The sequence below is a fragment of the Blennius ocellaris genome (genome assembly GCF_963422515.1).
Source record: "Blennius ocellaris genome assembly, chromosome: 3".
Lineage (NCBI taxonomy): Eukaryota > Metazoa > Chordata > Actinopteri > Blenniiformes > Blenniidae > Blennius > Blennius ocellaris.
The window spans coordinates 12,676,815-12,690,982 of record NC_137652.1 but is presented as its reverse complement, the minus strand read 5'-3'; the positions used below and the strand labels follow the sequence as shown (position 1 = coordinate 12,690,982).

At 42.3% G+C, this 14,168-nt stretch overlaps 1 protein-coding gene across 4 annotated transcripts in view; it reads left to right on the top strand.

Moving 5' to 3' along the window:
- Window positions 1–14,168, top strand: part of tbc1d1 (TBC1 (tre-2/USP6, BUB2, cdc16) domain family, member 1) — a 41,890-nt gene that overhangs the window by 13,368 nt on the left and 14,354 nt on the right. For 2 of the 4 annotated variants that reach the window (XM_080518062.1, XM_080518064.1), the window contains 12 exons: window positions 4,214–4,810; window positions 6,287–6,376; window positions 6,487–6,591; window positions 7,196–7,328; window positions 7,549–7,640; window positions 8,332–8,445; window positions 8,640–8,765; window positions 9,257–9,402; window positions 9,660–9,923; window positions 10,944–11,054; window positions 11,338–11,451; window positions 11,578–11,711. In XM_080518062.1, coding sequence (XP_080374188.1) covers window positions 4,214–4,810; window positions 6,287–6,376; window positions 6,487–6,591; window positions 7,196–7,328; window positions 7,549–7,640; window positions 8,332–8,445; window positions 8,640–8,765; window positions 9,257–9,402; window positions 9,660–9,923; window positions 10,944–11,054; window positions 11,338–11,451; window positions 11,578–11,711 — 2,026 coding nt within the window. Of the gene's footprint in view, window positions 1–3,685; window positions 3,767–4,213; window positions 4,811–6,286; window positions 6,377–6,486; window positions 6,592–7,195; window positions 7,329–7,548; window positions 7,641–8,331; window positions 8,446–8,639; window positions 8,766–9,256; window positions 9,403–9,659; window positions 9,924–10,943; window positions 11,055–11,337; window positions 11,452–11,577; window positions 11,712–14,168 lie in introns of all 4 variants that reach the window. The other 2 variants (XM_080518065.1, XM_080518063.1) reach the window with 2 other exon arrangements.

Genomic DNA, 14,168 nt, shown 5'->3' with positions numbered 1-14,168 from the left:
GAATCTCCCATAGGGGTTAGTGGACTGTCTCTGTTGCTGGACTGAAGACTGAGACGGGGTATACGCGGCGTTGTTCCAAGAGGAAGCTGCAGTCGGTTCCAAAACTCAAGAGCATATGCTTGATTGAATTGATACTTGTTGCTACGCCATCCCAGTTCCTACTTCATCGCACTTTGGTTCCTGTTTTGTCGCTGAAGTTTGTGTTTAATTATAACGGAGGAAGTTGTAACAAAAGATCGCTGCGGTCGTCCGAGTAACACAGAATGGATATATTAAATCTTTTTTTTTTTCCAATAAAGTGTCTTGACAGCTACTCCCTGCTTAAATACATTCAGTGAGCTGTTTTCCTTTGGAAAGGCCAGAGTTTTCTGTGTATCTGTATTCATTTCTAATGTGCTGATGCTGCAGAGTGTCGCATGAGCTCAGCAAAAGGTAACCAACTAATCATCAGAACAGTATGTCCCTGCTGCTCAGAAGATGAATTGAGTGTTGAAGTAACAAAGTTTGCTTTTGTCTATCCGTTATCTGAGCGTAGTCTTATCTACATTGCAGACTTGACATAAGCAGTCTTTTTTTTTTTTTTTAAACCAGAAGAATCTGGTGGGATTAAAGCACTCATGGGTTGCTGTTTTTTTTTTTTTTTTGCTGGGTTGACGTTATTCTGGTTGACAGTGATAGTGAGAGGAGTGGTCTTACACTTTCACCTCGCAGCTAGAAATTTGCTGGTTAAGTCTGCTGTCCTTTCTGTATGGATTCTCCATGTTTCTCCAGTGTTCACTGGACCACGTGGCCCACTTTTGTCTCATACTAACCAAAAATAGCATTACATTTTTCATAATAACACAAACGTGCATTAATCGCTACTCCTTCAGTCTCACCTCACTTTATACACACACACACACACACACACACACACACACACACACACACACACACACACACACACACACACACACACACACACACACACACACACACACACACACACACACACACACACACACACACACACACCCACTCTCTCTCTACATCATCCACTGCAGTTGGCGACTTCTTCATACACTCGTACATTATCCAATCTATGACAACAAATCTGTACCATCATCAATTACCTTTCTCGGCCTTATTCAATGACATTGTTGTTTCCAACCCTCATGCCGTCACTGTCCACTCTTCAAGTTGCCTGCTGTATCTCGTATCTCTTAAACATGTATTCCTATCCTTTTAAAAACACGATACAATACTTGGAACAGCAGCTCCAGAGCTGTCACAGATGGATTCGTTGGAGCATTTGGGCCGATGACCAGTGGGTTCTCCGTTCCCAGTTGGTGTCCATGTATTTCCTTTCTCTCAAGTGAATTTAAGAAATACCTAAATTACTATTGCATACCAATCCAAACTTGTCTTCAGCTTGTTTTGCTTTTAGACGTCATGGCACAATCATTTTCTCTCTCCAGACATCGTCGTAAAGCAGCTCCCTCAAGCAGAAATGTGAATTGCTCGTTATTTGTTTTGCCAAGTTGGAAGTTTGTCTTGGGTTACCTCTTGCTAACGATCACTTCTCATGAGATGCCTGCTCAGATGGATATATTTTTACAGTTAACCAAACTGCATGAATACAAATATATCATTCATTCAAAACAAACTAATTCATTGCACATTTCAGAAGCTGCTTCCTTAAAGTCGTTTAAACTGTGCATTTTGACGTTTATATTACAGACAATTTTCTTCGTTTTCTATTGCTATAGTTCAGTTTCTGCTTAAGTCTGTGCATCACCTTTCCTGGCTCCTGCAATGTGTCAGACCCTTTTAATATCCGTGGCAATCCTGGTTGTTGATCATGGAAAGAGTGGACACAGAAAGAAAACCTGTGTTAACAACAGCCTACAGTTGCAGTTCATTATTGCAGCCTGTCCTAATTTAACCCTCAGGAAAGGTTTTTTTTTTTTTTTTTTTTTTTAATGCTCAGCATCTGTGTGTAACAGAAAAATGAAAGAAGCACAACCAGCACAGCTGACGAAGCCTTAAGAATGAATGAAGTTTGTTTTTAGCAATGTATCTCCCCCAGCAGCAAATAACAGACAAGGTGAGAGAAGTTGTGTTTCTCTCAACAGATGAAATTGGCTCAATCCAGTTAAAGTTAACTTAAAAATATGCATGAAATGCTCTCTACAGAAGTTTAAAAAAATTAAAAAGTTATTACTTGAGCGATATACCAGTTTTGAAAAAGCGGGGACAGATTACACTAAGCTCTAAGTTGAACTGTGATTTTGAAGTATTGTTGCCAGTTACTTCTCTTCTCTGCTTCATTCTGGTTCTCTTCTTATCCACATGCTCAGGAAGATCGATTTTAACAGTGTTTAAGTTGATCCTCTGCAAATGTATCTATTGTAACTTGTTCTGAATTAATTATATAGCCCTTGACAATCGGGTGCAATATAATTTCATCCCCCGCACACTGTAGCTCGAGTCCATTTCTATTTTTTAATAAACATGGTGAGGTTGTTGGCTAAAGCTTCAAGTTAAGCACTCGTCACTGACTGCCGCCCCGCCATCAAACTAACTTGGATGTCTGAAACTCTACATGTGAACATCGACTACCATGGGTTCTAAAGTCCGTGGACTTAGAATGCAAGTCTTTTTGACAGTAACCTTGACTTTGGAGCATCCATTACAGCGAGCTGCAAGTGTAGAATAAATAGCTATCGCTATCTTTAATGTGCGCGAGCTTCAAACGGTCTAAATGTCACAGCCGTTATACTTCTGTCAGTCTATTATCAAAGTCAGCGATGACTAACATGGTGATAGCCCGACGTAACACAGGAGGTAATGTACAGAAATACAGACGTAAAAAGCACAGAAAATGGACGGTTGCCTCGGTCTGCATGCGGAACTAACGTGGAGTGTTCATCAGCGAACTGAGAGATCACATTGCGGCAGACGTTCTCACTGGTAATTGATCTCCTCTGTGAGAAAATGGTGAATTTGTAGAGGTTTAGCTTCAGTGTTCCAGCAACCATGAAATGACCGGTCGGACTACAGAGATGTCGGTCGTTCACGTGACCTTGAACATGCTTGCTCTCAGATGTGCGTGTACATGTATACCAGTGCTTTTGTGTAAATGCTAACTAATATAAGTCTGGACTAGATCGACGTGTGGTAATCCTAAAAGCAGACCGGTGCTGTTTAGATCCACTTCAGCTGAGCTTGTCTGACCATGTGTCAGTCACACATTTCCAGCAGTTGGCAGAAAGTAATTAAGGAGGTATGAGGAAAGGAAAGAAATTAAAAGAAAAAAGTCAAAGCCTGCATTGAGACTTAAGGTCTGTGTTCAGCTTTTTTTTTCGGCTCAAGAGGAAATCACAGGCGACTCTGTTCAAGTAAAGCACAACACGCCTCACATTCTGGGCAGTGGACCTTGTTGAGGTGTAGCTCCTATATTGATGGATGAAAAAAAGAGCTTTCTGGGCAGTGTATCTTATGAGTGATGTCTTCTGTTTCTCATTCTTGTATCATAATAAAAAAAAGTAAATCAAATAAAAATTTGTTCACATGCTTCCTGCAAGTGATTTTATTTTTGCATTTTCTTCATAAACCAGAGCTGTGATCTTTGATGTGTTGAGAGTCACCTCAAGTTTTAAGATGTTGGGTTTTTTGTTTTTTTTCTCTTTTGGACTGCGGGAAGAAACTGGAGTACTCTGAGAAATCCATGCAAGCACATGGAGAACATGCAAACATTCCTGCCTAATCTGGACTCAAATATATGGTGCGAACCACTAAACCGCTCTAGCTCTGCCTCAAACTAAGTAATTTCAAAGTATATGTAAAGTGGAAGAATTAAGATGTGTGATATGTACGTATAAATGCTTGTGGAAAAATGTCCGGACTGTCAGATAATGTTGTGAGTTGACAGATCCTCTGATGCAGTTTTATTCGGTCTTTCACTTTCGTTGTTTACAGGCAACCGGCCCATCGTTTCGAGTTGTTTAACCTTATTTGGAGTCAAGGGGAAGTGATCACATTATACATGGATGTCCAGCACTCATATGTTCTGCTCACGCCATTAGTAATATTATTATAAGTCTAGACTGTCCGGTCAAATGACATGCAATTACCAAATGAGTGATTACTGTAGCCCTTATCACTTTCCCCTCTCTCTCTCTCTCTCTCTCTCTCTCTCTCTCTTTCTCTCTCTATCTCTCTCTCTCTCCAGGTCCCTGAGATCATCAGTACGTTGAGGCAAGCCGGCAAAAGCTCTGCACGCAACAATGACGCCGCCGTCGCCCCCGGCAAGACTCGCTCGGGCTCTGGGGGCAGCGATGCCTCTGACACGTGTGCTTCGTCGCTCTCTGCCACGACGTCCTCCTCTGCGTCCGCCGCTGCCATGTCCCCAACAGTCTTTGCCAAAAAGTTTGAGGTATTGTTTTGTGGCCGTGTGAGCGTCGCTCACAAGAAAGCTCCGCCGGCCTTGATCGACGAGTGCATCGAGAAGTTTAGCCAGCTCCACGGCTCCGGGACGGCGGCGAGAGGAGGAAATGGCGGGGGGTTGGCGGGCGGCCTGAAGAGGGCATTGGCCTTCCAATCAAATGGGCTTGGAAATGGTTCCGTCGGCGACGGTGCGGCGAGGAGCCCCACCCCGGGGGCACGTCCTGCTCTGTTCAAACGAGACCCCAGCTTCCCCTGCCTCCAGGCCCTGGATGAAAATGGCCTGTCACCGGAGATCTCCAGCACCAACGCGAAGGATCCAGTCGCCCGCTCCGCTCAAGTGCAGCCCACCAGTCTGCGGGAGAACAGAACCATGCTGTTTACGGTACTTTTCACCATCGAACATGCACACAGTCTTAAACGTCGCATTCCAGTGCCCATTCGTCCATCAGTCGAGCCATCTGTTTTCCATACCGATGTTGTCCAAGCTCTTTATGTGAGAAGCTGGAGTTTATCCTCACCAATTCTCTGTCACTGCAGCTGAATTTAGTGTGGATGTAACATCAAGTAAGCATTGAAGCCTTGAATTTTGGAAAGAAACCAGTGTACTCGGAGGAAACCCAAATAGGCGCAGGAATAACATGCAAACTCGTCAGAGAAAGGCTTCCATCTAGCCCCTTTTCATGTGTACATACCAGTCAAAGTTAGATTTAGTGTAGTTGTATCTCTAAGGCACAACATTCGTTTTTTGGGGGGGATTTATTTGTCTCATCTTGAGCCACACTGATGTTTACTTACAGTTCAAATCATACCCAGTCACATTTTTAAAAGTTTAACGGACATGTCGGTGCATTTCAAAAAAACATATTTAAATCCATAGAATTGTCATGTACATTCCCTGCGGTCTAACTGGCTCACACCCTTGACCTTCTCTATCTTTGAGAGTAAAAAAAACATGTATTTTAAGTTCTCAGTTGCCAATCAAGGACAAAGGATACAAATGAAGATAAAAAAATACATTTAATATTGACTCAGCAGGGATAGATGCTGACTGCATCTCAAAATAAGCCATGTCATACTCCTCACGTTGACCTTTACCTGACCTCTTGGTAACAGTAAATTTCCTGTTTGACCCACGGCCAGGAAATTGTTATCATTGGCACAGGAACCACCGGGGCCTGGAGCTGTCCCTGTCAGCAGATTCATACGTGGGTTAGAGCCGCAGTTCTCAACCTTTTCAGAGTGTACCAGCTGAGAAAATGACCAAGCTCTGCACTGTTATGTCCGACCTGAACATACAGTAGTGGAGGCTTATGCTATTAGATATGGACAGATTACTTGTATACTAATTTCTCCCTAAAAAAAAAACCAAAATTGCCTAAATGAAATTTAGATCAAGAAATGACAATAATTCATGTTCTCCAAATGCCATGAATGTGGCTGTCCCCTAAGGTAGAGATGTTCTATTTATCTTTTACGGCTGCAGAGGAAGAGTAATAAAATCACCTGATTTGTCAAAAGGAAGAACTAAAAGCATATCGTGTGTGCTTCCTGTTGTGCTATTGAAACACCATGTGAGCTCACACGAGCACTGGCTGTTAATCTCGAGCCTGAGTTCATTTTTTTAATGGCAAATGTTCTATGCATAGGCGATTGTTAAATCACCTGTAGGTAGTCACGAGTGGTGGTGATTGTCTGTCAAGGCTGGGTGGCCGTCCGCTGATGGAAAATTGACAAAAGCTGTGCTGCATGACAACTCCCCCGTTTCGATGTGAAGGACACATTGTCAAGTGTTGTGACGAGCTCTGGCCCCCTGTGCGTGACGGTTTCATGAGCAATGAATGATTTGTCTGTGTTTTAGGTGGGCAGGTCTCAGATCTACTTAGTGAGTCCGGACACTAAAAAAGTGGCCATTGAAAAGAGTTTCAGGGAAATCTCCTTCTGCTCACAGGTATGAAGCACATCTTTCTTTGCAAAAGTAACTATGCAGTGTCAGTTTGTGTGTGAGTTTAAAGCCTGTTGTTTGTTTTTGGGGGGGGTGTTTTTTTGTTTGTTTTTCAGGGAATTCATCATGTGGATCATTTCGGCTTCATTTGCAGGGAGACGGTGGAGGGGGGAAACTGCCACTTTGTTTGTTATGTCTTCCAGTGTACGGATGAATCACTGGTGAGACGGATTCCCTGTTTCTGGTGCCTAACACAGTTCGCTTATTACGGCCAGACTCTAAACGAACGTTGGGCCGATATTATTGTGAACATAGTGCACAGTTGACCATGTCGTGTTCCCTGTGGTCAATTTTGGGACATTTCCATGAGCGCTTCCCACTCGATGTTCATCTTTAATAAGTCCACTGAGTTTAATTTAACACCTCGCAAGTTTGCTTTATTTACATTTGATTGCCACAACACGTGTAGCAGACGTCACCAGAGACTTTTTGTGTATGTGAAACTTAAATGCAGCTTGACATGGTAAGGTTTGTGACTCACAGCTCCCCTGAGCTGCGACACACCAAATGGATTTGATCTGATGAATAACCTTGACTGACCGACTGGATGGACAGACATGTTTATGTGTCATGCAAGGTTTTTTGTGGGTTTTTTTTCCATATTTTTTCCAACAACAGAAGTTCTCGTTTGACTTTATCCAAACAGCAGCACCCTGGCAATGTACAATATGTGTGGACATTTTTTTTTTTTTTAATTCATAGTCAACATTATATGATGTAGGATGTCTTGTGAGAGAGAATGTATATTTATTTTTGCTGCTGTAGGTGGATGAAATTATGCTGACCCTGAAGCAGGCATTCTCCGTGGCGGCCCTGCAGCAGAACGCCAAGACCCAGAGCGAGCAGTGCGACAGCTGCCCCATACAACAGCTCCACAGGCTGTGTGAGAGGATAGAAGGTCAGAGACTGCTTCTGAACTCGTGTACAATAAGGATGAAAGGAATGATCAAACTGAGTGACATTGCACTTACACTTGGCGAACAAGTAATGTTGTTGATTCATGCGTATTGTATAGTGAGATGTATATGCTATATTACTGTAAGCGTGTCTTACAGTAATATAGCACAGATAAAGGTACAGATAAATAGGCTTGACGTGTGTTTTTGAATAATTTTCAGGTCTGCCCCCATCCAAAACCAAGCTGGAGCTCCAGAGACACTTGGCCACCCTTGACAATGAGGACCAGGCGTCAGTGTTTGAAAATGCTATGGTAACACTGCTGTTATATTTGTGATTTGAAGGGCAACGTGGGAATTCTGCTCAACAGTTCTCAACTGCACAAGACAAACCAGCCAGTCAGATTTATGAGCAACACTAGTACATACTCGTATGACCTGGCTGACATCTGCTGGTGGCGTTGCTCAACTGCAACACGACACTGACAGCAGAAAGTTTTTTGTCAGTCAGAAACCTGGAGGTTCAAGTATGCATTTTCCCTTTTGTGGCTTATTTTTTTCCTTGTTATTTTGAAATCATGATAAAAACAAGTGAATGAGGGGGGGCGGTTAGACTATTAATTATATTTCATGAAATTACACAAATGGTTGTGTTTTAGTCAAATAATATTATGTTTATATAATATTATTTACACATCTGTGCATGCGTGTCTGTGTAAATGGCTGTTGTGGACATTTTATAATAGAGTACTTAGTAGAGATATATATTAAGTTAAAAATCATTATTATTATGTTTATATACTGAGCAACAGCCAAGAACAATTGTAACCAATACAGTGAGGAAGGTTTGGAAATCCTCCTCTTTCAGTAGGCACATAGAAACGGCATCAAAAGGCAGTACATCCAACATGTTCACCACACTTTTAAACAGGTTGATCACCTTCATGATTAATAAATGTGTTTTTTCTGTGATTTTCTAAATCAGACTTGTTCTTGTGTGTCCAGAGGGCTCGTCCAAAGAGTGACCAAGAAGAGAACGAGTTGGTCATGGCCTCTTTGAGGAATCTGTATGAGGAGCAACAGAAACGCCACCAGCACAGTATGCCTGGAAACAAGCAGGTACTCTTAAGAACGCAGACGCTCTCTTTTCTCTTGAGTTTGTTGCCAGTAGTGTTCCAAATGCATTCTTTAGCGGAAACGGTTTCACGACGGACGAATAATTCAAAAACAATTCACTTCCAGAAAAAGTTGGCATGCCGCACCGACTGACCTTGAGATCTTCATTGTTTTAAACCTTGTCTGTGTGCACGTAGGTGTGCGAGGTCGCAGCTTCTGCACCCCTCGAGACGCAACAGCAGAGTAGCAGTCGACAACGACTCGAGCAGTTCAAGAGCCGAGCCAAGCGATCGCTCACAGAGTCCCTTGAGGGGATCTGGAAGGTAACAATTCTATTGTTATCTGTGTTGATATACTTGTTCCCACATGCTTGCACTGGTATAAAGCTGTGAGCAGAATTGGTCTCCAGACAATATCAATGCATCATTTCAGATGTGTTGGAAGAGTGCAGTAACTTATGTACGTTAACAGTCGGCCTTTTATTTTTTAATTGTTAATGCAATGCAGTTGATCATTTATTGTATTTTATAGAAAGACATAATTTGTGGCACGTACAATATTTGGTAAAAATAAAATGTGATCAGTACTCTTTTCACAGATACCTGCATTGCTTTTTCATCATGCAAGGGTTATGCCCTTGTGCATGCCACAAACTCTAATGCTCAAGCCATAAAATAAACAGCCATTGTCTAAAATAAAACAGGTTGAGCACAGAAATTAGGATTTAGCCTATAGTTGTGCATTAAAAAGCATCTCAGATGAAAGTTTGCAGGTTCAAGCCAAGTGCATAACCTAAATGTGTGGTGCTTTGCAGGGAAGCGGCAAGGCAAGATCTCAGCGGGGAAACAGCGAGGGGAGCGAGAGCCTCTCTGTTGGCGTTGTCAACATCAGCCAGGACCAGACGTTTTTAGACGACCCCTTACCTGCTTCCTCTCAGCTCCGAGCCACCAGCCCACTCAGGTAACCGCACCCCAACACACACTGACTCGCCTTTCGGCTCAGCTTAGTCAGCGCTTTTAAAAGTCCGAGCTGTTGTGCTTTTCATCTTATTTGACAGTGGCAGTGTCTTTCATGCTCACTTCTCAGTGGCGGATGTATTACGCTCACAGTCTTCTTAGGGAGCGCACGTCACAAAGTTGACCGACTACGCCCAAAGTTTGTGTTTTCTACACGGCAAAACGTCCCCCGACGCTTTGTTTTCCTGTTCACGCCCTCAGGTGCCACAACTCCACGGGAGACCTGAAGCGCATGGACGACTCCCTGCGCCAATCGCCCTCCTCCTCCTCTTTGCCGGGCGACGGCAAGTCACAGGGCTTTCGCCGACGGGCCAGCACCTACAGCCATTCTCCCACACCCTCGTCGGGGTTTGAGTTCTCACCCTCGCACCTCACGGCTCACACGCCGCAGGAGCCGACTGCAGCGACCAAGCCCAAGCTCGTACGACACTACTCCGTCAGCACAGACACCCCGCACCAGAGCAAGTGAGGAAAAAGTTGTGTGTGTGTGTGTGTGTGTACGTGTATCACATGTCTCTGGGGGTATGTATTTATGATGTGTTTTATCAACAACAAACCTGAATTGGCTACGAAGCAACCATTTATTCCATATTCAGAGGTCCTACATCCCAGCCCCGGTGACACGTGCAAATGTAATGATCACAGCATTCCGTTACCAACATGGTACACACTGTTAAAAACACAGACACCAAACCGGGGACAAAGAAATACTTATCAGTGATCATGTTAATAACTGATGACAGGAGAGAGCATTTTCTCTGGAGAAAACAGTAGAGAATGGTTCTCCGAATTCTGAGAGAACTACTTTGACTAAAGCTTAAGAAAATAAACCTTATCAGAATATTTATCTATCATACATGTCGTGGTGTCAGTTTAAACACTAGTTCCCCAACTGGGATACAGGACCTCCTTTGGGAGGGAACCGGGAGTCAGGGCTCGACGGTGCCTGTCCTGAGGTTGTCGAAATGAGATTCGCAAATGCAAAACCAAATTACTTTTGCGAATCTAAAGCAGACCGTTTTAGTATATTGGAGAGTGAATGTTTTGAGCAGCATTTCTCTTCAGTAATCAATATCAGTTGATTCGGAGCTACTGAATCTTTCCGCAGCTTTATCTCTCTTTTTCCTGTCTCTTTTTAAAAATTGCAAACATACCAGCTCACATGACCTGCAACCTGGTGATAATGATCGAATCTAATGGTAGCTGAGATTAATTAAAGGCAAAAAGTAACATCGAAGAAGGGAGACGGCATTATCCTGCTGCTTTTGAATATATATGACCTTCTAGATCTGGCACGATGATGAGTAATTAAAAAAACAAAAAAAACCAAATCGTAAGATACCAAATCTAACATCCACTGCTTTCACTGCTTCCCCAGCTGTAGTCCTGTTGTTTCTACCTTTACCTTTGTCTTTTTTTTTTACTCGTTGCTCAGTGTTTTTCTTTTCGCTCTTTCATACTTGTTGTATTTGCACCGATTCTCAGACATATCCCAAACGACTCTCCCCTTCCTCCTCCTCATCCATGCCCTTCATCCCACTCTCTCCTCCATCTTCCTTCCTCACCTTCTGCCGGAGCCCGGTTCAATAAAAGAAGGTGAGCGTCTGCTTGTCGGTCCAACTCATACGTGTCTTTTTTGATGTTGCCTGCCTATTATTGTATCACTCGCCATTCATACAGAACCATGCTGGCTCTAGACAACTGTTTGGGAGCCGGTTGTAATAAGAATTCAGCAATTCACAAGCACACGGCGTCTTCTGAGTTACTTAACTCGGCGTATAAAAGGCCCATGTCACAGCCAGAAGCATGCGTCTCTCTGAATGGATTCAGTGTTGCTTTTATATTTCATCTGCCTCCTTATTTTCACCTCCCATCTCAGTCCTCTGGGTGGTCTGCGCGCTCGCCTCCACTCCTCATCCTCTGTCCCTAATTTTCTGAAATTTCAATTTTTGGCCCCTGTCCATGAAAATGACTGTGCTGAGCCAAAGAACAGGTAGAGACACACACTCACACACATGGGTTTTTAATCTTTTGCTTGTGTTTATGTGTCTTATATGCAGAGTTGTTCTCTATCTATTGATACCTATGGCAAAGTTTGGTGTCTTTTTGTCCTTGTCAGCGACGTCGCGGCTCTGTCCACACCGACTGCGGCCTTTGAGTTTGGGGAAAGCCCTTTGCGCAGCCATCGACATTCATGGAGGCAGCAAATCTTCCTTCGGGTCGCCACACCTCAAAAAGGTTCAGATACCACCGGTGAGAATAAAGTCGTCTCATTCAAATCAATGCCGGATTTATGATTCTGTTTCATTTCAACATTTCAAGCCGTAAAATGTTTAATTGTATTTCGCTGTCATAAGGCAAAGCAATGACACAAGTTCACCGTACCTGCACTACAGTAAAGTTGAATTGCGTTCACTCAAAAATAGGTTATTTTTACAGCCTCAAGCCTTTTTTGAATATGATGCCACAATCTTGGCTCACTGCTCTTTTTTTTTTTTTTTTTTTTTTTTTTTTTTTTTTTTTTAAAGTCGGGCCCATTCCTCTTTGCAGCATCTCTCAAGCTCCATCAGGTTGGATGGGAAGTGTGTTTATGCCCATTTCACTTACCATTTACTTACTTCTATTAAAAGTAGATATCTCAATCATTCTGTACTACCAATTGCAGATGATGGAAGTCAATGGGAGCGGACCAGTTTGAGAATGTGTAACAAGATCATGAACAAAAAAAAAACCCAAAACATATTGCAGTAACAAAACCTTTCCACTCAGTGTCGCTGTTCCATTACATGTTCTAGTAGATATGTGTAGAAACAGAAAATGTGACTATAGATTACTTATTCAATAGCTTTTTCTCTTTTTAATAAGAGGTTAAGTTGTTTTAAGTAGCTCACTCCTCCTGGCAGTTTGTCTTTTTCCCACAACAAGCCAGAATATTCACAACACATACGGCGGGTACAAGCGTAATGCAGTGTCTTGAAACGGAGTGACATTCTACTTGCACATAATATATCAGTCATCTGTTTTCTCACAATATAGGTGTGCATGTCAGACTGTACAGATGTTGCAATTATGCCTGTGCCTGCGTGTCTTCATATCCTGTGCTTTGTTAATTATATGTCCCGTGTACATACAACAGAATAAGTGTTGACAGTTGAGATAGGTGGGTTGGTCAAACTAACACTTTTAAGTTGCCTGTGAGAAATTGTATGATCCACACATGTAGACATGTTCAAACAAATTGTCTTCCAGTGATAATAGTGGGAAGCTCTTCTGTGTTAAACTTGACATTTTTTTTTGCTACAATTTAAACAGTATTTTTCCTCATTCGAGCGTGTCTTTGAGATAACTTTGTTTAGCATTGAGAGAACTTTAGCCTTTCTCCGTGTTTAGCTTTTTCACTTTACAAAATAAAAATATGGGTTTGCGTCCAGACTGGCACCTTTCCTTAAGATCCCAGATAGTTTTTTTTTCTTTTTTCTTTTTAATTACTTTTGTACCTCGTGACTCCAGCTTCCCTCCAACATGCTTCTTCGGTTAATTGGTGACCCTCGATTGCACAAAGCTTTAAGAGTGTGTACGTTTGCTTCTCTCTGTTCAGCCATTTCCTCTGGTGGTCAAGTGAGAATAGTGGATCTAGAAATGGAGGCATGGGATGTGCAAAGGAATTTAAGCCTTATTTACCAAGACCTATTGAATATAACAGTAATGAATAAAGAGACATTTTACCCACTATCAAGGTAAACATCTGAAAGTAAATACACTTTGTGTTTTGTGGACTACCTGCCATTATGTGGTTGAATTCTACTAAATGTATTCACAGTGAGAGATGTGGCCATTTTTTATTCTGAATTTTATTTTTTTTATAATTTGTTCGGCTCTTTGTTGAAAAACACCCGATATATCTAGAAATCTTGTCTACGTGAGGGATCAGATCAGAGATGCAGATCTCAGATTGCGCCTTGAGAAAGCCAAAGTTACATTATGGTGCTCTGATCACAGGATTACAATGAATTGTAAATGACTGTCGCTTACATTCAGGGAAATGTTTTCGTTCCTGAGACTCGTGCCATTGTTTCCTACAGCTCACACTTTGGCAAATGTTGTCACAGAATGGTTGATCCACCGAGCCAAGCCCAAAATAGAAGATAGCTTTCATGAACACGATGTACTTGTTGTTGGAGCTGTTGCACAATCTGAATTTTATTCGGCCTTTTATGACTCTCATGTAGCTGCCGATGCAGTTACAATTATAGCAAGAGGAGGAATGAAAACCCACAACCAATCTATTAAAACAATGAAAGAAACCAATATTCACTTGCAAAATGGCCTAAATGACATTTCAAAAGACACTTAATGGTCAAGAGTATTTGTAGTAGTAGCAGAATTTGTAAAACAGCATAGACCTGCTATTTGCTAGTGTCTTTTTGTGACGTGACCACTGGGGGATGCCAGAGTTTGTTTCCCACAGTCTGCAGCGTGTTGCTATTGGTAAGCTGTCATAATTGTCTAAACAGATAAATTAATACCTGTATGATCTAGTGTGATTCACTTCACCCACAAAGGTGACATTCTTTTCAGGAACAGAGCAACATAGCAGAAAGTTGTTGACATGACTTCTGTACACACCTTGATTCTTCACAGGGCTGATTCGTATGTATGATAAATGTATTGTGGAGTGTGGGACGAATCTCACTTTTTCAAGTTCCCACT